This window comes from Falco peregrinus, chromosome 2 (genome assembly GCF_023634155.1).
Source record: "Falco peregrinus isolate bFalPer1 chromosome 2, bFalPer1.pri, whole genome shotgun sequence".
In the NCBI taxonomy this organism is placed as follows: domain Eukaryota; kingdom Metazoa; phylum Chordata; class Aves; order Falconiformes; family Falconidae; genus Falco; species Falco peregrinus.
The window spans coordinates 44,214,624-44,236,114 of record NC_073722.1 but is presented as its reverse complement, the minus strand read 5'-3'; the positions used below and the strand labels follow the sequence as shown (position 1 = coordinate 44,236,114).

Below are 21,491 nucleotides of genomic sequence, written 5' to 3'. Positions count from 1 at the left end.
ACATGACCCAGTAGAGCAGAGCAGTAAAAAGGGAAGAGCGAGAAAGCCCCAGGGACAGGGTGATACAACCAGTGATGTACTGCAGCTGCTGTATCCTGGTCGATCATGATTTATTACATATGGGCAGGATGGAAGAAATGAGTTTTAGGAGGCAGAATAAGGAAGAACATCAGAGGGTGCAATGACTAGAGTTGGTTTGAGAGCTAAAAAGCTGCGCAGCTCATCTGAGATGTGGGACAGAGTCTGGCTTGTGTTGATTTTTATTTTTTATTTCTTTGTAGAGTCCCACAGAAATTCTGTGATGTGCCAGCACTCAGCACGAGGGGAGATGCTTGATGTGTTCCTCACAGCAGCCTCAGGAAGTGATCTGATATACATCAGCCTGGCTGAAAAGGCATTATGAATAACTCAGTAGGGAGTCAGTTTATTCTTAGGAGTGGTGAAATGACTGAAGTTATATCCCACAGAGGGAACGCAGGACATTCTTATGGGCTCACTCCTTTTCTTCAAAAATAAAACACAATAGAAACAGTTTCCAATTTTGAGAGAGATCTATCATTAGCACTACTGTTGAGTTTGGCAAAGCCAACACAAGACTGTAATTAAGAATTAGGCCTTCTACAGCATGGGGCAATCAAAACACCCTTGCTCCTTCAGCTGCTTTCAGCAGTTTCAGCAGTGGATAAGAATCACAGGTACCTGGAAAGAGAACAGAAAGACAGGAAGTTACTTGGAATAGTGCAGGCTAGAAGATACGAGGGAAAACCACCCCTCTTGAACTTTCAACTACATTTCCCTTTCTTCCTAGCATCTCTAGAAGTAATGTGAGGTTTTACTGCATCGAGGCACAGGAAGCTGGCGGCATCTGCATGAGTGATGGTGGCAATGGCATTTGACCCAATCTGCGAGCAGGAAGCAGCTGTAGGGCACATCCCTACAAGGTGAGCCATGGTGTGAATTTACGGCATGTGGAAATAGCACTCCCCAGGCTGGTACTGCAGGGTCTGCCCAGAGCCACTTCTCCCTCCATCAAACTGAGGTACGTTACTCACGCCAGTCCTGGGACAAGAGTACACATCTGGCCAGCAAAATCATGCCCTATTTTGCCTCTTGATTACTTGTTTGTGCAGCTGGACACAAATTTACAGGCCTGGCCCTCCCATCCCATCTGCCCAGATGGGTGCTGTCCCCTGTATGCCCATGGATGCTGCACTGGCCCACGCATGGTCCCCAACAGTGCAGAGAGAAAAGTCATGGCTGGAGCCACCTGCATTGTATGTATATCCCCCTTTCCACCCCTCAAACAGATGAAGGTTTATCCAGTATGATAACTGAAGTCCTAGCTGATACCAGCACAGTAAGAAAGGAAATCTGGAGTAAAAATTCCCTGTTATTGGCAATATGCAGTCAGTACTTTAATATAACCCTTTGTTTAGCCTTGTCATGCAATTCCAGGAAATTATTCTAGTATCATCCTTCCGAACGCATTCAAAGGACACAGACGGGCTTGCACGGATATATATTCTGCACTGAGCCAAAACATGACTGTCTTACAGAAAATACACTGTGTATACAAGGACTGACACAAATATTTTCAGAAACCCATATATGATCAGGCATTACTGAGGACAGAGGAAAGCAGCAGACTCACCTCACTGTCAGAGCCAAGTGTCTTTCAGTGGGGAAAGTGACGAGCCCCCATGGCTTATGCAGCAACTGCTCCCAAGGGAATCTTTACAGATTTCCTGAGGAAGAAAACAAACAGCAACTGCCATTAGATAGTTTAATGACTGCAGCATTTCCGCAGCCACCCTTAAACTGATTAAAGATCGTAAGTTTCAAACCTGGAGGTCTAACACAAGGCACCCAAATCTCTTTTTAGACAGTTCATTGGACCATCTTTCATTTTTAGTGCTACTGAGCAGCAGGTAGTCAGCTTTTCTCAAAACTAAACCTCCTTTTCAGATGCCTACAAGGGGACAGAGATGCTTATTTATTAAGTTTCAAGACTGCTTAGACAACACCAGCCTAGGCTTCCTTTTGCTGGTCTCTGAAGTCTCTTTATTTGTCAAATGCCACATGAGCACATTTTGAAGCAAAACCACTACAAATCCACCTCACTGGGAGGCTCCCATCACAGTATCCTTGCTTTCTATTAGCCAATGTAGCAGTAACACTACAAAGATGCCTGCTTGCCTATGTTTGCCTAAGCAAACAGCATCAGAATACGCTGTAAAACATTGCTAAAAAAAAGAAAAAACCCCGAACACTTATTTGCCTCGACAGCACATCCACCAATAAACAAGAAAGTGCTGCCACAAGAGCTGTGCTATGTCTGACCTCACTTCCTTCATGCTTGTTCATAAACGTGGCTGATAATCTTAACCCAGTTAGTTGCCAGAGCTAATACAGAGCAGTAAAATCATAACGAAAGATGACATAGCTATGAGACGAGTGGTGGAGAGCTGGTAAGGCTACACAGTGGAGGTTGAGATGGACACCAGCTTGTGAGTGTTGTCTCCACCTCCTTTCCTTCACCAGCTGGTGCTTCTTGGTGGTTTGAGTGTGGAGAGGAAAGACGAAAGGCAAGCTATGCACCAGCGTACGTACCCCGTGCCCAGCGAGCCCCTGTCTGCAGCTGCACAGCAGCAGCACGCCAGCTCTGCTCAGCCTGGATGACCCAGCACCTTCACCGCAGGCACAGCGAGCAGCACTCCTAAGTGAGCATGGCTGGTGTGGGCCATCTGATGTCTTCATTTGCTGAGCTAGAAAAAAAAAAAAAAAAAAAAAAAAAAGAATAAAGAGAGATGTAAACAAACCGGAAGGCAGGCAGTGGAGCAGCTGGCATCACCTTCTCAGCCTGATTTGAAAGGGTTTTTTCTTAAAACACAGGTTCTTCCACACAATCCTCTCATTTTGAGGGCAATTCTAAGGAAATGAGTAAATCTGCTTGCTTAGGCTGTGAGTAAAGATACCCTCACAGAGTGACATGAAATGACTTAGCAGGGAAGAGAGACTCATCCCGAGAGCTTTCAAAACACATCACAGATCTGTAAGTGCTTGAACAGACACAAACACCAGCAGCACTAACTGCTGACCACTCACCTCCCAGACTCTGGGCTTTATACAAACCTGATGGGGTAGGGTTTATGTCCCATGTTGCTTTGTAGGATGCAACTTTGCTATCACAGTCTTGATTTCACATTGGCTTCTTGGGCATCCTCTTCCACCCTGAGCATGACAGCATGGAGCAGGGAAGGAGCTCACGTGTGAAGGAGCTGCTGATGCACGTTCAAATCTGGTGCCTTCCCAAGGGGCCCTAAGCCTCCTGGCCGAGGAACCTCAGTGCATGCACAGATGTTCCTGCTGAAGGTAAACCCAGGTGCCGTCTGAGAAAACCCCTGCGAGCTGAGTGCGTCCTGCATGGTCCCTTGATCCGGACTTGCATGAAGCTACAGCACCAAAATTTCTACTGACCTCTAAGCAGTGGGCAAAAGTCCAAACCTTGCAAGCTGCTGAGAAATCTCACATTTCAGTGGTCACACACCAGGTGACTCGTGACTGGAGACACAAATGGTTTCCTGGTGCTGCAGCAACATGAGGAGTACAAAGCAAGAGAGGGAGCATTACTGGGGTGAAGCTGAGCAAGGCAGAGTGATTTAATTAAAAAAGACCCCAGAGCTTCTCCTGTCATGCTCTTGAGGCAGACTTCATTTGCACAAAATCAAATGAATGTAAGTACACAGACTTCAGAGTTTTGATTAACGCTCCGAGAACCTGCATATCCCACCATGGTACGCCAGTGTGTTATTCACCTCTGACATATCACTGACACAGGGGAGCGAAGAGAAATAGAGATCATCATTTCTGCTGACTACAAATGGGAAGGTTTTGCCACTGTGGCTCAGAAATAGCATCAACAGTGACTGATATAGTGCAGTTCCAAAAGGAACATTTTTAGGGGAAAAAGCTTAGCTACCAGCAAGAGGTATCATAGTCAAAGTATTTTTCCTACGGCATGACATTATCGATAAATGTGGTTCAGCCTGTGGAGCTTGAATTTATAATGCAGGTGGTTTGGGAACACCTAGAACTTAGCTTTGGGGAAAACAACCGCATTTCAACTGTTTGTTACATTAGTGCTCAGAACATTGCTGTGAACAGTTTCACTGTTGATTCTAAGAAATCCTACTTAATTTTAAATGTTTCTTTTAAATCTCTCCTCCCTCCCACACACAGATATTTTCAGTTTTCCCCACAGCTCTCAGAAAAAAAAACCCCAACAATGTACCAGTTCTTTCACACTCCCCTCACTGAGATTCTGGTTTTATTTCAAACTTTCATGCATCAAGTGAAGAAAAACCAAGGATCTGAGCCTGTCAATGCAAGAGCAACAGGTCTGTGACCTGAGGGTATCTTTTGGCCCAGTGGCAAGTATCAATCCTACAATGCGGCCCAACTGTGAGACAAGTGGTACCCAGCATATTGTGCAAGGTCGTCTCCTGTATGTGTCCAAGACCTGTAGAAATGTCACATGTCAGTCACTTGTGGAAATTGAAGGCACCCAGCCTTCCACCTTGGAGTAGGAGTGATTGTCAGCACACACCTAGCAGCAAAGCTGGACAGGCAGTTTGCTGTAGCTCTCTGAAATCAAAACAGAATTTTCTTAAAGTTCAATAGGAATCAACGCCTAAACCTTTGCTCTGCCAGAAATAACTGGTTGAAAGAGCACTTTGTTGCCTTCCACTGTAAATTGAGCTCTTCGAAATAAAGGACAGTAGCTTATTTGGAGATGAGGAACGCTGCTGCTCTTTTTCCAAAGCTTTCTCACAGCAAGATTTATGGCACTGTACTTATTTATGGTTTCCTATTTATTCATTTTTTGTGACTCATTTTTTGTGGTACATCACCAGTTTATGGGTACAGTCAGGGAATGCTACAGCTGGTCAGAGTTAAAAGGATACTGTGCCTAGCTGCTCACCAACTCACCCTGACAATATAAGCAGGATAGGAAACAGGTACAGGTGGAAAGACACCAGCAGATCTGACAGGCCTCTAACCTCCTCCCCCTCAGGTCATTTCCACCAGTGGATGTGAAGAACCAGCAGCTATAACATGTTAAGGTTAAAAAAGCTGCAGCTGGAAGAGCTCATCTGGCACCATGTTCCTGGCAAGCTGTAAATCGCAGGAGAAGTTTGTGAAAAGGCTGGAAAGAGAATCCACATCTCCCAGTCCTCACTCTGGTGATTTCATCCTGGTGTTCTGGGTGATAAATGCAGCCATTAAGCACACTGTTAGCTTCCATGCTGTTGGATGGCAGTGCTGGCCAACAGCTCCACCCTGAAAAAAAAATAACTTAAACTGTAATAGTCCTCTAACCAGCTCAACCATTTTACAGTTACCTGATTCCACAGATACATGCTAAAATAGAGATGCCACTCAGGGTGTTGCATTTAGGCGATTTACATTGACTTCAGCTGAATGCTTCTTAATCTTTATAAAAATACATTGGACAAGTTAGCAGGTTAGATATGACCAGGGTATATGTCTCATAGGCCAACGGTAGGGTTAACTTGCCAGCTGTTAGTGTTCCCAGTGTGCCTCGCTGAAACCACAGCCTGAGTTCAGGGCACGCAAGGCAGCTTCGGTGGTTCTCACCTCTTTGACAACATTTCAACAGAGAACCTTCCACCATGAAAACAACTTTTTGCTCGCTTCACAAGACGCAGAAAGAGACAGCCCATTTCAGTTGTGGCCTTTTTCAGGCAGACCTCACACTAGAATCTCACTACAATTTTTTCACATCCTGCAGCTAGTCATGAAACCAAAGTATAAAGTCATAAAAAGGAAAACAAACTATAAAAAAAAAGTGACACTATTTTGCAGAACAGCACACTTATGTCCCTCTTCATAGGACCTGAACACGACAGCTGCTTTCAGAGGTGAGTACCTAGGCTCCATGAAGTGTGTTAAGCAACTCTAGTGCTTTCAGGCATTTCTTTTTATTCCTGCTCCAGCAGAAGGGCGATCTTGCCTCCCTCTAATGTCAGCTGTCCTTACGGAGAGTTTGAGCCGATCTGTTTGCTGGTGAATGGGAATAGTGGGTGCAGGGACACAAGGATGTCCCAAGGATCGTAACCTTCAGGAGAAAAGAGGGGAAACTGGCAGTGGCACTTGGCTTCAGGGGCACAATATGAGCAGGACAAATCTGCCAGAGTCCCTTTCTGCACCATCTGTACATGAAAAAAGAGACTTTGGAAGAATTAAATACTTGATCTGGGTAACCTGATGAACTAGGGACAGAGCTAAAACTGAAATGCAGGAGTCTTCATTAGAAGCTTAGTTTTTAACAGCAGTTTTAACCTTGTTTTTGTGCTCTGCTACATGGACACAGTTTTGACTTGCCTTTTTGATAACAGCAGTTCATTCATAAAGGCAAGCAGCACATGAGTTTACTGAAAGAGGAGACAGATCAAATTCAGTGCCGTTAGGCCTTCACAGAGGAGCCCTCATACCTGCATAGAACACCATCGACTCCAAGGGGTCTCCAGACAGATCTGCAAGTCCTTCTGCTCAGATGCGACAGAAAGATCTGTGACTTTGTTTCTCACATCAGAATTGTAATGTTTTGGTAGTTTTAATGGAAGGAACAGAATGAAGAGAATTAGCTGTTATTACAGACAGTGTGGATGCCTTTGCTACTAAGAAGTGAAAAAAGATATTTACAGTAAAGGGTAAATAAAGTCATCAGTCTCTGTGCCTGGTATTTTAAAATGCGAACGTGTAGATAACTATTGGCACAAATGTGAAAGACTAGGAACATTGCAATTGGGAAACACACAAACAACAATCATTATTTATGACCTTAGAAAATTGGATCTCACTTATCTAAATTAGAGCTCTAAGTCACTTCTGCTAGATGAGAATCTGCTATGTCACTTTTGCAGCATCTGCACAATAGATTTATCATTTTTTAATCAAAATGTGGCAAGAACACTTCTTTTGGGATCTTATCTTTCACGTTTGATACCAAGAAACTTTGTTTAGAGCTATTCTACATAGTTTGTGCAACCAGTTTCCAGTGGGTGGGTGAGGAGGGTATGAAGTTCAAGCAGAGATTTGGGAATGGTAACTGAAAAAACCAAAACCATCTCCTTGTTCTGCCTACTCATGCTTTTACCATATTTTCAGAGCTGTTCATCTCCTTCTCCTGACTTCCAAAAATGTAATTCTTATTTCAAAACAAGTAAATTGGCACTTTAAGTCCCTTGAATTAGCCTGTTTCTTGCGTACAAGTACTACGTCACGGCCTTTTCATCTGCTGGAAGCTGGATTGCTTTCTTAGAACAACTTCCTAAGGGAAGGAGGCATACGTGACCACACGGAGCAAGAGTTCGCTGCTAATAACTGTGGAAGACGTATTTGTACATATTTGGTCATATTTGCACGGTCCTATTTGACAGGGTGGCAGAAATATCAGAGATCTTACAATGCCTAGTTTGCTAAATTAGGGTGTCCTGAGAGAAGAGAAAGTCATTCTTTGTCTTACATGGGAGACAAGCTGCAGTGCTGCCCATGTTATTCTCAAAGCAAAGAGGATATATAGGAGACAGTGCTTGAAAACTGCCCCAGTTACACTGTAGGACAATACAAGCAGCCTGCAGCTGGCAGCTCACAACAGCTCATAACTGTCAGCAACAGTTGGCATAAATAAATTGATTGAACCTACTCTCTGCCCAAGCAAATAAGGAGAAAAGCAGTTATTAATTTTAATTAATTATAAATTGTGACAAGCAAGGGCTAAGGAAAGCCATGGAAGGAGTCTTTGGAAAGATATAGAAAGACATACAACTTCTGAGGGAAGAAAAGGAGCCACTGAAGAAAGCAGAGGCATTACTGACCTCAAACAAAAACCAGGAGAGATTAAAGGATGGGCACCAGAACAAGAACCCTATGTATACTTTGAACTTAAAGCTGAACCCCCATGGACCTCTGAGTTCAGATTCCTGAGACTCCTGACTAATGAAATGTTATTGGCACCTAACATGTTCCTGCTCAGCTTTGTTTAGTAGTAAACTTATCTAGTTAAGCTTGTCTGTCAGAGGATAGACTAAGTTACTGGACAGCTCAGATGCTAACTACTCAGATTTATAACTTAGCAGCAGCAGGAAGAAACCTAAATCCAAGATTGCAATCAACCACAAAACACAAGTCCTTAAAAAATAAAGCAGACTAAGTAATTTTCACGGCTTTTCAACACACAAAACTAAACCTAAGACAAATCAGACAGAATTCAAGGCTTCAGGACCCTGGTCTCTACTTCATTCCACACCAAAACAACCCACAACAGGAAGTTTCAGTTGGGCAGATTTACTGAGAGCAGCAGCTCAGCACAGGTGCCTCCACAAACAGATGAACCCAGTGAAAAGCTCTGTTTGAGTGGTGCAAACCAACAGCTTGATGCCTTTCAGATCCTACATCAAGGCTCAGAAAATTCTTTCTTGCAGCCTGAAGGCAATAAGAGAGATACTAAATGGCGTCTTATGGAACTGCTTTTAAATGATCGCTTTTCAGAACTTACCTGTATTTACTCAGTCCAGCAGCCTTCAGTAAGACATCACACAGGCTCCAGATTCTCTGTGCAACCCCAGCTCTGCACAATGTGGGCAGACAACGCAATTCCCTTCTTTCTCTTGGGTGATGCACCTGCCTCAAGCCCTGTAGAGACAGATGCGTTTCCAGTGTCCATGGCTTACTGAAGGTCTCATCTGAGAGCCCTAGGAGCCACACAAATTCCAGTGGAAGCCCGAAAACAAGGAACACCAAACTGCTTTGAGAAGCCAACGTTAGCATGTGCAATCAGCTGAAAATCTGTCGGCAGCTCTACAGACACTGACAAAACCTGAGGAATGGCAGGTGCACAGATCTTTCTCAGGCTGTGTGCATGGCTAACCCCACTTCAGTATCCCAAAGCAGCAGTCCTGACCTGTTTAACATACAGGTGTTAATAAAGCTGGTTCTGACGAGACTTTCGGCTGAGACTGCAACGACTGGGTATCAAAATGCCACTGTGGCATGGTTTGCCATCAGCCCCCAATATAACAATTAATTTTCTAATAAAAACTTTATTTTCATGAGGTGCAATGGGCAGGTAATGAGTCCTTTAGAACTTTTTTATTGTGTAGTATGAGTCATCCAGAAATGTTCAATATTCTACAGTTATTGATTCACTTAGCTTAACCCCTTCAAGCAGAGGCGTGAAAGACAGACACAGTAACTTGAGTTGATCCACACAAGAAAATCCAATGATTTAGTTCTGGCCATTAGATGAAAGCTCACCTTGTACCCAAAATGCACAAATTGCCAATGTTTGTAACAGAACTTACAGAGGAAAATTACATCAATTTGTCCAAGCGTACTGAACTATAAAAACAGCTCCCTAGAGAAAGATAAATAGAACAGTATTCTCTATTTTAAAAACACAACAAAAGGCAAACTGCAATGCAACTAGGCACAAGTCTATCAAATGCTGCTATCATGGGCAGTATCCACTCTATTTCAATTTGCATAACTGCTCACTGGAAAACATATCTTTGTTTCAAAGGTAGACTTCTTTTTATTAGTTAAGGACAGTATTCTAAGTGCATCTTCCTTGACTTAACAGTGAATTGCAGTCTTCTAGGCAGACAAAACCCAATCAAGTGCATGCTACAAAAAAAACCAAAAACCCACCCTAAAACCATTATAATGTGAAAAATTAAAAACATTACAACGTAAAATTAAAAATGGAGCTTTGTTCACCTTTTTCTTGGCTGACCACTACAATGGAAAAATTGGATTATCAGGAGCACAAGTCTGGTTGTCAAAGTAACTTCTATTGTGCCTCCTGGAGCCATCCTGAACCCTGTTGTGTCCTTGTCCTCAGTAGCATTTTGCAGTAACTGATGAATTGCACTAAAATATATCCTAGGGACAGTTTTAAATATTGCTTTTCATTGTTACAACAGCTGTTTTCATTCTTCAATATTGTAACGAGGTTGACAGAACTTAAGATTCTTTTTGTAAATTTATCACATCTTAGTTTTCTCTTCATAGCATTGTCTTTTTATTTCTCATTGTCTTTCCATTTTTCACCTCTTTAACACTGTTGTCCCTCTGCAACGACGAATGCAGAGCTACAATAATCTCAGTGAAATCTCCTACCTCACTCTAAAACTTGTAGTGTTGTCAAGCCCAAGAATTGATTTCCCACACGAGAGAAGCATCTACACGTAAAGAGTTCACGACATTTGCCTTGATTTTAGAACCTTAAAGATTTGCTCTTGTCAGTTTTACGCCATGGTCACAAGATGACTATTAACATATACCACATGAAACAGGCAGGGCTCCCAAACAATAACCTGGCTGGGGAACGCAGCCCAGCACCATGAGCATGGTAACTAAACCTGCTTTAGCGCAGCTCTTGGCATTCACCTGCTGCTACACTAGCAAACAGCATGGGAGTTCAGCTCCAGCTTTGTCAGTATGATACAGCCAAGCACAGCACAACTTCACCTGCTTTCCTTAAGCCAAACAAGGCCAGAACATCCCGACCCACAAAAAGGATACAGCAGCTGCTGCTGAAGTCGGTCAGGAGCACAGCTACCTAACAATTCTGAAAACCCTGGGTAGCCACTTTAAAAACTCTGATCTGCTAACTTCAGCCTCAAACAACGTTAAAACCTGTACATATAAACACAGCCTTTTCCTTTATTTTCTGTATACCTAGTGGACTTTTAGGCAAATATATATGCCTTGGATAATGTATTTCTACATGGTCTTCCGACGAACTGCATGGAGACAAGTTCAGGAATAAACTGATGTATCTCTCACTTAAATCCTAGCAAGGCAGTGAGTTGTAAATGGTCTTCAGTTTGGTCTGGGCAACTGCAAGCTTCTTCTCAATAGCAACCACACACATCAACAGCCCTCTTTGCCAAGCGACATGTTATGTGCTCACAAAAAAATCTGCCCCTTGTCTTTTTAACTATGCCTCAAGACCATTTGCGACGCACAAAAATGGGAGATCTATGCTACTGCTGCCTGTGTGCAACCAATTTTATAAATATTAAGCTGAATTTGAGGTCTTCAGCTCTCATAATCACAAGGTATCTTTCCTGGCAACTAAGAAAAAAGATTAAAAATAGTTTATCTTACAGTTTGCAACCATGCCATCAGAAACTTTTCAGAGAATCAATCAAAAGCAGTAGCCTTGCAGAACTGCCATACTGGCCTTGTAATTTTTATGCCTTTATGTTTTAAACTTTTATGTTTAAATAAAGGTACCATTATCACAAATTCGGAGCAATTGTACAAATCTACTTTCTGTCATTAAGAAGTGGTTCACTGCAGAACCACCCAACTGCTGTTTGTCACAAAGGGACTGCTCCTTAATAAAAGGATATGGACAAAAATGTTTTAGAAATGTAAGACATGAAATTAATTATTTATTTTTTAATAAAAGACAAACATTCATGCCACATGATGAAGTCAACTAGTAATTTTCCCTGCAGCTTTTCCTTTATTTTTAGGCTAGTCCCCAAAAAACTGTTAATGTTTGTCAACAGCCCATACTTTGGAGAAAAACCAGGTCTCTTGACTATCTGGACTGTAGACATTAATCCAGCCCACACCTATTTGCTAATGACCCAATAGCAATTTTCTCATGTGATTCTTAGCAGGTCTTATGGTTTGTCCTTGCCACAGTTTGCTCAGCTGTATTATGAAACCTACGGTGCCTGGTACTGCCACAGACATGCTGTGAGATTTCATGTTTTGTGAAGGCCACTGACATCCTAAGAAAAGACATAATATAGCAACTGCAAATCCTAACAGCAGTTCACGTATGTAAAAGGATGCACAAAGTGAAGCAGCACATGTATGGAGCTGCTGGCAATCAAAGGATGAATCTGATCCTACTGAAATGCTAAGAGCATTGCAAGTGACTTTAGCACAGCCAATTAACCTCAGATACTCATAAGGTCCCAATAAAGGAAGTGCAAAGATCCCTCAAAGACTTAACTCCATGTTCATGGGAAGCATGGAAGACTCTAACAGTTTCCTCTGGCTTCTGGGCTCAGAAATCCTTCAGACCAGACTGGTACCTCTTCAGTAATGGCCCCTCTTTCAGTGTCACCTCACAACAATGAGATTGCAAGGACTAGTCCTGAGCAGCATACCTTCTGAATGCATAGGTGATCCACAATGTGTTGGTGCTTACAGATGTTAACATCAGGTAAGGCTGTCACTAAAAGACACAGGGTCTCATATGGTAGATTAAAATAATTAGCTCTGGGGCTTTGGTAGTCTTGAGGGTGCGTTGTTTACATGAAGGTACGTGACCACACAGGGCTGAAAACAAGAGTGCAGTTCTTGATTTGCAAGTGTCTAGAAGCACCAAGAAGGATTAGAGCCCATTTCTAGTGGGCATAGTGCAAGCACAAACCTCACCCCCCTGACCTACTGCACTGATCTAAGGTGGCATTGACCACAGCAAAAGGATGCACTGAAAGGGAAAGCAGCCTGGGTGACAATGAACAATTACAGAAACATGAGGCTGCAGATATTAACCATGTGTATTTATAGATTTCTTAGTTCAAGCAAACATAATTATCCGCTCGCCAACACACCACCTACCCCACCTGTATCATTTGCTTTGTCCCATTACCCTTCCTAAACTCTTTAAGAAGTATTTCTTTTCAGAGGGAACTGGGTTGAGAAATGTACCTGTCAAAGTTGATTAGACAGAATGGGAAATGAGCATTCAAGTACCACACAGGCAGAAAGGGCAAAATTCCAGCAATGGAACAGGCAACATCTTCCTGTTTCATCATACTTCACTCGCGTGCCCAGGAAGAAAACATGAAAGACAGTCTAGACTTCCATGAATGTAGTACCTATAGGCTGTCCTTAAAAAAAAACCAAAACAGATACGCACACAAAAAGAAGAGAGAAAAAATTATTGTTGTTGGGCTGTCAAGGCCAAAAAAAAGCAGACCTTGGAGACAACTACTATCCTTAGTGATGATCCATGTTAGAATTAACATAGTTCCCAAAGGGAAAACTAGAAAAACAGGTGAAGTTTTCCATATTTTTTTTTCAAAGAAAGGAATAAAATATTTTTCATTCTTTTGACTACTAATTCTCAGCAGTCATTATAGTATTTCTTGTGATTACTTTGACTCTTATTATGATTCAAGACCTTAAAGTCTAGGACACATAATAGGTGCCAAAAAGATTTTTTTTATCAATCAAAAAGCAAACCACGCACACATACACAGAAGTCAATCTGTATCACTTGTCAGTTTTGTATCACTATTAATTTATAGTAGTCATCTGAGATACTTGGGCATTTTAACAAAGGTCTGCTTTACAATCAGATTCAATGCAAGCAGACACCATGGAGCCCTAACAGAGAAGGAAGGCTGAGGTGGGAGGAGGTAAGAGAGGACGAGGCTGGAAATATAGCTTATGCCTCTGCCCAGAGAAATGGAACAAGGTAAGTTCATTTGAGATGCTAATGACTGGTTGTTATTTCCACACTGAAAACGTTTGAGAAACCTACCTGAAACCAGACAGCAGCATCACTGTCTGTCTTCAAGCACTGTATGCCAGGGAAATGCATGTGCCTGCGTACACATACGTTTATCCCTGACTGGGGGATCCTGGGTCTACTCTCAGCTCTGCTGCCTGCTTGTTAAACTTGGTCAACACCGTTAAACCTACATTCTCAAACGCAGGTACGTTTGTATTTAGGCACTGAAGCTTGAAAACTCTGGTTTCCCTTTCTGTCCATCTGATTTCTGCAACAGTATCATGGGAGAAATTAGTTACCTACTGCAAAGGGAAGGGCCAAAATTAATTCAACTGTTCCTCACTTTAATGTTCCTCACTTTCTATATTATCCTAAACAACATAACTGGCATAAACAGCATCACTCTAAATTACTGTTTTCTGTTAGGGCATGAACAATCTTGGTTTAAAAACCAAGCTTTTCAAGCCAAATGGTTTTGTAAGTGACTCCAGATGCCAACAGCTTGCTATTTAAGTATGAAATAAGTAGTAACTATCAGAGAAGGACACAATGCCTCCTTCCCACTTCAGCTGCATTTTACAAGTTACTTTTTACAAGTTACCTTTTGAAAAGCACTCAGTGAGTTATTGCCGATAAAACACTCCACCATAGTTTCTCACTGTGATGGCTGCTCCACACTCATGTAAGAGAGGGAATTGTGTAAGAGAGGGAAGTTTTCCTTTTTCTCATGGTGCTGTGGCCTCAGCAGACTGGTCCTGGTCAAAGTTAATAACAGTAGCTCAACTTTGCAGGGATCAGAGTACATGGGAACCTCAAGCCTGGTGAGCTGCAGCATGTAGAGAGCTATTTACAAGCCACCCCTGAGCACACATAGTCAAGACAGGTCAATCCAGCCAGCGAAGAGTCATGATCTTCACATTCCAGATGGCAAACACAAAAGGGGCAAAAAAGCATGCAGTTTTAATTCATAGCCACTAATCAAAGAAAGCGATACAGTTCCACAGGAAAGAAAAAAAAAAAAAGTACAGCTTTAGATGTTTGCAAAGGCTGGAGAGGCAAGCCACAAGCCAAAACACTTGTGTCTTCTACTCCTCTTCAAAGAAATAGTCAGCGTATTTGCTGCATTACTGTTCCTTCTAAGTCAATGTTCTGTTTAAGTTGCACTTGGAGTTCTGCTTCATAATTCTATTTTTTTATGATGCCACCTTCTAAGTTTAAGATTAAGATTTAAGCTAATAATTTCATTAAAATCTAGTGTTTTAGTGAGTTGGTCTCACCCTTAGAAGTCCTCCCTCCACCATTAAGACAAGCCATGAATCACTGGAGAGTTATTAATTACCAAAACCCACTCAAACTTTACAAGGACCAGTGCAAGAGGTTTCTTAAACATACCCACTTTAACTCTTGTAAAAATGACTTCACATTCTTATCTCCAAGGTGACTTACAAAAATGTCCGAGTCAATAGAAAAATCTGTTATTAGAGCAGATTTAGACCATAACAATAAATATATGCTTAAAACACAACATACTTTTTATTGGTATCATTTTCTGACTTGCATCTTCTGAGAGCCTTCAGAAGACACAGAAGCTACAAACTTCATATGAAGTGAAGTTAAAAGCTGTCTGACATAACAGTGACTAACACTGGTGAAGACAGACAACATCAAGTACCACCTGAATATCCAGGTGATATCAAATATACTTACAGTCTTGCTTATTCATTTAGTGTTTACAAAAATACTTCTCTAGGGATGTGTTTTATACAATTATTCTTTCAATATAGAGAATAAAGCCAGCCTAAATCAATAGACAATGAGAAGCAATCAAGAGGCAATGTGGAATACATTCTTAAAACAAGATCAACTTGATTGTTTTAATGTTCAAACACTGAAATACGGGGACATTGAGAAGGCAACGGGAACTGCAGGCTCTCTTAACAAGAAAGCTGAAGCAATTTAAACACATTTTTAAAAAAACAACAAAAACACAAGAGGTGGATTTTGAAATCTGGAACCAAAGAGGTTACCTAATAAGTCAGGCTCTTACTGTCTGAACTGAAAGATACAATGATTTGCTTACTGCTTCTCGATTCTCAGTGATGACCTTAGAAGTGCACCCAGCATTTTATTTTTTTTTTTATAAATTTTGAAATTGAAAGCAATTCAATAAAGCCATTAAAACACTGATGTGAGAAAGCTTAGGAACATTTTAATATTCTTGTCCTTGCATATTTTACTACTTGAGAAAAGTTAGAGGATGTCTTTTCAACTTTAAACCTTTGCTGTTTCCTCACTTTTGCTAGGTTAATTGTAGAGGAATCTTAGTGGCATCCATGTGGGAAAGGCCAAGGAAAAAAGTATTCCCTCAGCGCAGTATAAATGTGCTAGGAAAAATACTAACATTAATTAAAGCATCAGAAACCAGGTAATTTTAAAAAGCCTGCTCAGCCCAGGATTTTCTACCACTTGATTAAAAAGAAAATGCTCCCAGCTTTAGTCTATTATTAATTTTTCTTTCCCAATTCTTGAGGGCAAAGAAGACAGAAAGCAGAATAATGTGGTAAAGAAAAAGTCTAGGCTAGAAAATCCCTTAAGGCAAAGGCATAAACTTTCAAGTTCAATATACTAAACCCACAAAATGACATAGCTAAATTCTGCCCTCAAATGCCAACAGCAAACAGCATTTTAATGAGAAATAGATGGATATACACGAACCAAGTTCAACAACTGCAAGTTCTCAAGAGCAAATACTGACCCACGTTTTCTCATTTTACAAGTCCTTTCACATGGCTGTCTCCAAGGCACATCTGCACAAACCATGGAGTTAGCACATCTTACCAGGTTACCACCTGCCAGCCTCACAGTAACTGAGTGTGCATGCTGAAGCTTGTCCCAGCTGCAAAGTAAAACAGGTTAATTTACATCACGTGCACTACATTAATTTGCTATACTCTGCAAGAAAGAATGGCAGGAGCCTGTGCACAGTCAGTTATTTCAGCTGACTGGCTGTAGCTTTACAAGATGTGCAAACTCTATTGCTGGTGATCAGGCAACTATATCCCTACTCCGTAAAAGGATAAAAGATGAACAAAAGCTTGAATGCTTAGATTATCAGCTGTCCAAACCTGCAGGCAAACAGCATCACTGAAATCCAGGAACTTTTAGTTGTAGTACAGCAGGAAAGCACGGTCACTGTACAGTAGGAGTCAGAAAGCAACCTTTGACATAAGCTCACATATCAATACACATTGAATCTAGAACAGGCAGGCAAAGATAACAAACTTTAAAACCCTTATCAAATATACTGAACTGCAGTATTATTACAGCACTGTATTCCCATATGAGGAATGGAGGCTGAACCAGGCAGATTTTGATATCTGCAGTTAGATGAAGGATGTTTCTCCAAGGAAACAATACTGTAGTAGCACTAAATTTTAACTTTCTTAGTGAGTTTAGTCACTGGTATCTTTTCAAATGATTTTTTTTTGTTTTGTTTCATTTCCAAAGCTCAGGTGATCATAAAATTTAAATGCCAAACTAGACCCTGTTCTTTGGAAACAAATGCTGTTAGTGCCAGCACTTCATGTTTCTATAAACTAGTTTCATCACTCAAACTGTAAGATTTTTCCCCACAGAATACTGTAACAAGTTAATTTACAAGCATTTATATGCATCTTTGAATATCACATGTTATCACAGATTTGACTAAGACACATGGCTAAGCCTGTACACACACAGGAGGCCTTTGAAGTGTGCAACTACCCTACCAAAACAGAGGTTAAACCTAGCCTTGCCCAAACCTTCTCAAATGCACAAACTAAGCCAAAACAGTGCTAAAAGCCCTGATGGCGAGATGTATCTGTGATCTGCCCTGACACACAACAGCAGAAGCTTGCAATTGATGTGAAACAATGCCCTCCCTGTTGCTCAGGGTGAGCAGGTAACAAGACACTTCACCTGCTCTCTTAGTGCTGAACTCAGCCAGGACACAGAAAATATTTTAAAGCGCTAAGACTGAAGTACAATACATCAATCACTACTAATAAAATTAATGTGTCCACTTCTTGCAATACAGTTCCTGCATTCTCTTAATTTCTCTCCCTGATGGCCTCTTGTTTCCACTTCCCTGCCTCTGCTTAACATCACACTGACCTCTGCTCCCTGCATCCTAGCTGGATGAGCTGGGCCAGCCCGTCACAGCTGAAGCAGACTGGAATCAGCTATTCTGCATTTACCAGCAAAAAAGTTGCAAATTTTTTTGAAGTGTCATCATTTTTACTGCAACAAATTTCTCAGGATTTCAGAAAACAAGTCTGATATTTTTAAATTTCTCTGAGCATAGCTGGATCCAGCTGTACTTTACTTTTTGAAACATACAGGCAAAATGTGAACAGGGTGCAACAGAAGGCTGATTTAATCTGTGCTGGGTGGTTGATTCCTTCTGAAGAAGAATCTAATGCATTAGACTTCTCAAACGCTGCAGGATAAGCTGTTAAGTTTCCTTGCCAGGCATTGAGTTATTTCCTTAGGATAAAAGACCCTTTTCCCCTTTCACTCTGTCATGGTTTAGCCCTCCTTGTGTCTTAAAAACACGTAAGAAATACACCTCCCAGTCCCCACTTTGTAAACCCTCTGAGGTAGGTTAAGACAGGTTACTTACCCTTCTGCCTGGCTCTCTCCTGACATATAAATGCTTTCACATAAACATGATGGTATGATAGCAATTTGTGCAATGTTATTTCTCTGGCTACTCTCAGTGCTACTTAAGACAGGCTTGTGGAACGCTGGTGAGAAACATAGTCAGTGAATTGGTACCCAACTCTTTTTTTACCCCCCTCCAGTAAGTGAAGAAAATATGTAGGATAGAAAAGGAGGGGGAGGGGAAATTAGTCATTTATAACACGACAGCACTATATAATCTTGAAAAAAGGATGCATGGTTGTAACTACAGATTAACTACACTCTTTACAGGTACCAAGGCTTTCTATCTTGTTACCACTGAGTCAAAATAACTCCCTTAGGCTAAAATAAACAACAAACCCCAAGGTGTGTGTGTGTGTGAGTGAATCAACTGCCAAGAACTACTGCCACAGAAAGTTTCCAAAGCAAAAGTACTGCTAATTTTGTATTTAAATAAAGGATACCCTCCTTCAACAGCCTGTTGAACCAGAAACTACCCATAATATTCAGTTCCACAGCTCTGCTTGGCACAGCTATGAATCAACAAGCATAACCAGCAATCCTTGCTGCATCTGGCTCACGACAAAACCTGTATCAGCTCTGTACTAAAAATAATCATGTGAGCTACATCTGAACACTGAGAATTTATGAAACACAAACTTCAGACCCTTAAAATCCCTTGAAATTCTCAGGGGGTCAAAGTACTTCTAAAGTTAAAGGCTTTGCTGCTAATGCACCAAAACACATTTTGGAGTTCAGGAACATGCCAATTCAGTTCAAGAAATACATGCGAAAACCAGATTTTAAACCTAAAGATATTGAGACTGCATTCCTAACTTTCCCCAACTATATTCCTTTGAAGAACATACATACTTGCGTTGATATTTTTTTTCTCCAGAAAGTTGACAGCTATCTTAAGCTGACTGCTTAAAATAGCTGTCAGCTTTTTTAAGTCATTAATTCCACCAGTTATTTCTCTTCAAGAATACTAGTAAATGCAATTGACAATGGGCAAATCTGCCCTTAATGGATGTTTCACATATTTAAGAAAAAAGCCCATGTTTATGCATTGCAAGTGTGGGGCTTTTTTTTTTTTTTAACATGATTTTAATTCTACAACTGAATAGTCAATGCTTACAAACCACTGACCAAAGCTTTTCAACATGCGAGTATTTTACACCCATTTTGGATGGCTTGGTGTCCCTAGCTCAGTGGGTTTTCTGGGTGCTATTTGCCAGACATCAGGAGCGTGATGTCTCTCAGGAGAGGTTACCTGGGAAGGAGAGGCCCTGGAAAGTTCCCATTTCTCAGCCACAACCTTAAGATTCAATTCCAGGGCTCCACATCACAGGTCTGCTGCGCAACTGCTGGTGCCTAATAACTGCCCAGTAACTACTAGGAAGAGCCTAGCAGCACTGTAGTAACTGCCTGGTAACTACTAGTAACAGCTTTGTGTCTACCTAGTAGCTAACTACCGGTAGCTGCAGACCTCTCCCCTCACCCTGGCTGGCCCCAGCACTGCCCCCCCCCCCCCCCCCCCCCCCCCGCTGCTGCTGGAGCACAAACCAGCCCCACACATCCCCCCTCCCCAGGGCCCAGCTCCCCTCAGCCCCCCTCACACCCACCCCCAGGAGAGCCAACACTCCCATTTGCCCCAGATTTTCCCCGCTGTCACCCCAGAAAGGGGTTTCATCCGGAGGCAGGGCCCACCCTCACCCTGCAGGTGATTATAATTAACATTTATAATGACAGTCTGAGGAGCACCTGCCTAGGACAGGGCTCTTACTACTCTTCTTTTCCTTTTTTCTCTCTAATTCACGTCTCATCTGAGTACTGCTCCCCACAGTCCAGCGCTGCGGCGATTAAATTTGATTAAATTCTGCTTTGGATAATTATTTAGAGGGCAGTAGAGGGTGCTGTTTGTTCTCCTGTGCGGAGGATGGGGCCACCGGCCCTTCCAGCCCAGTGTCCAGGCAGGCCCCGAGCACAGAATCGCCTGCTGTGTCGGGGTCAGCCTTGCTCCCCGCTCCACAACTGGTACCTCTCCAGCTGGCTTTGAAATTCAGTGTTCCCGAGGTTTGAAAGTAGGTTTACTGCTCCAAATACATACTTAAAAAGCAGGAATCTCTCTCGCCCAGCCTCTCTTGGTCCTTTCCAACTTTCCCAGGGGGTTTTATCTTTTTTTCCCAAATCGACGGGCTTACCACTGTATTTTGACACACAGCTGGGTCTGAGACCGTGGTCCGGTGGTACCAGGGATGTGATACGCAGTCGGATGGCTCAGCTCCTCCTGTGCTGCTCGGCTGAGCACACACCACTGTGGCATCCACCAGGCTGGAAGGGGAGAAGTGAGACTGTTGTTACACTCTTATCAGCCAAAATGCCGGGGGTGGGGTGGGGGGTGTGTGTTTGTGACCTGAAAGGGTGAGGAGTGGATTGTAGTGGGTATACCACAGCTGCCTGCCCATGCAGAGACCTGGTCTCTTGTAACTCTGTCCTAGAAGGACTTTGATCTGTTGGTTTTAGTTGGCTACTAGGAAAAGAGATACTTGTTATAATTACATTATTTGTTATCCTATTCTGTTCTATAGTCTTTGTTATCTGGGGATCAGAAACAGTGTTTAGTGTGATTAATGACAGTCCAAATTGTGTCTTTTTTTTCCTAAAAAAATTAGCACTTAATTTTGAGGTGCTGAAGTACTGCTGGCAAATATATGTATCTAAAAGGCACTTAATGCGTAACAGGTGAGATCAGAGCATCCTGACATCATGGATCACAGCAGCAGAGCATTGCAATTAAAATTGTGATTGATTGTAGTAGTAATATTGTAATAAAATTGTAATAAGGTCCCACTACAGAGGCTAATTTCCTGTAGTGACTTTTCTATGCTGCGCAGTGTAAACACTGGGAGGTTTGTGCTGATGGCTCTGTGATGGCTCTGGCCTGCTTCAGGACAAGTGGAAGTGTCTGGTTGTTTGGGGAAGATTGTTCATAATCACATGAGCACCTGGATCACACTGAATTTATGGAGTTGTGGATTGATACTGTTTGTGCTTGGCACACGCGAGCAAACTATAACGCAGGATATTTGTGCTGAAGCATGATACCATACTTCATTAGCACGCAAGGAATATTGCCAGAAGCTTTTAGCAGAAGATGCTGAGCAGTCCTGTGTTGTCATCTTCTCCTCAAATGCAGTGCTGTTTCAAAGATGTTTAGTGCATCCAAAACAGTATG

General features: G+C 42.0%; 1 protein-coding gene and 1 long non-coding RNA gene across 7 annotated transcripts in view; one reads left to right on the top strand and one right to left on the bottom strand.

The window, feature by feature from the left end:
- Positions 1-242: 242 nt before the first annotated feature.
- On the bottom strand, positions 243-20,618 carry LOC114012890 (uncharacterized). Of its 6 annotated transcripts, none has more exons than XR_008745961.1 (6): positions 20,458-20,618; positions 6,516-8,718; positions 3,133-5,340; positions 2,611-2,765; positions 1,652-1,745; positions 243-699 (listed from the first exon to the last, which is right to left on the bottom strand). It is a non-coding gene; the product is annotated as an uncharacterized LOC114012890 (long non-coding RNA). The 6 variants fall into 6 exon arrangements; XR_008745962.1 differs by having other exon boundaries at positions 8,582-8,718; XR_008745959.1 differs by having other exon boundaries at positions 3,133-8,718.
- Positions 5,819-21,491, top strand: part of SMYD1 (SET and MYND domain containing 1) — a 43,561-nt gene continuing 27,888 nt past the window's right edge. The window contains exon 1 of the mRNA XM_055796915.1: positions 5,819-5,942. Coding sequence (XP_055652890.1) covers positions 5,899-5,942 — 44 coding nt within the window. The 5' untranslated portion in view covers positions 5,819-5,898. The remainder of the gene's footprint in view (positions 5,943-21,491) is intronic.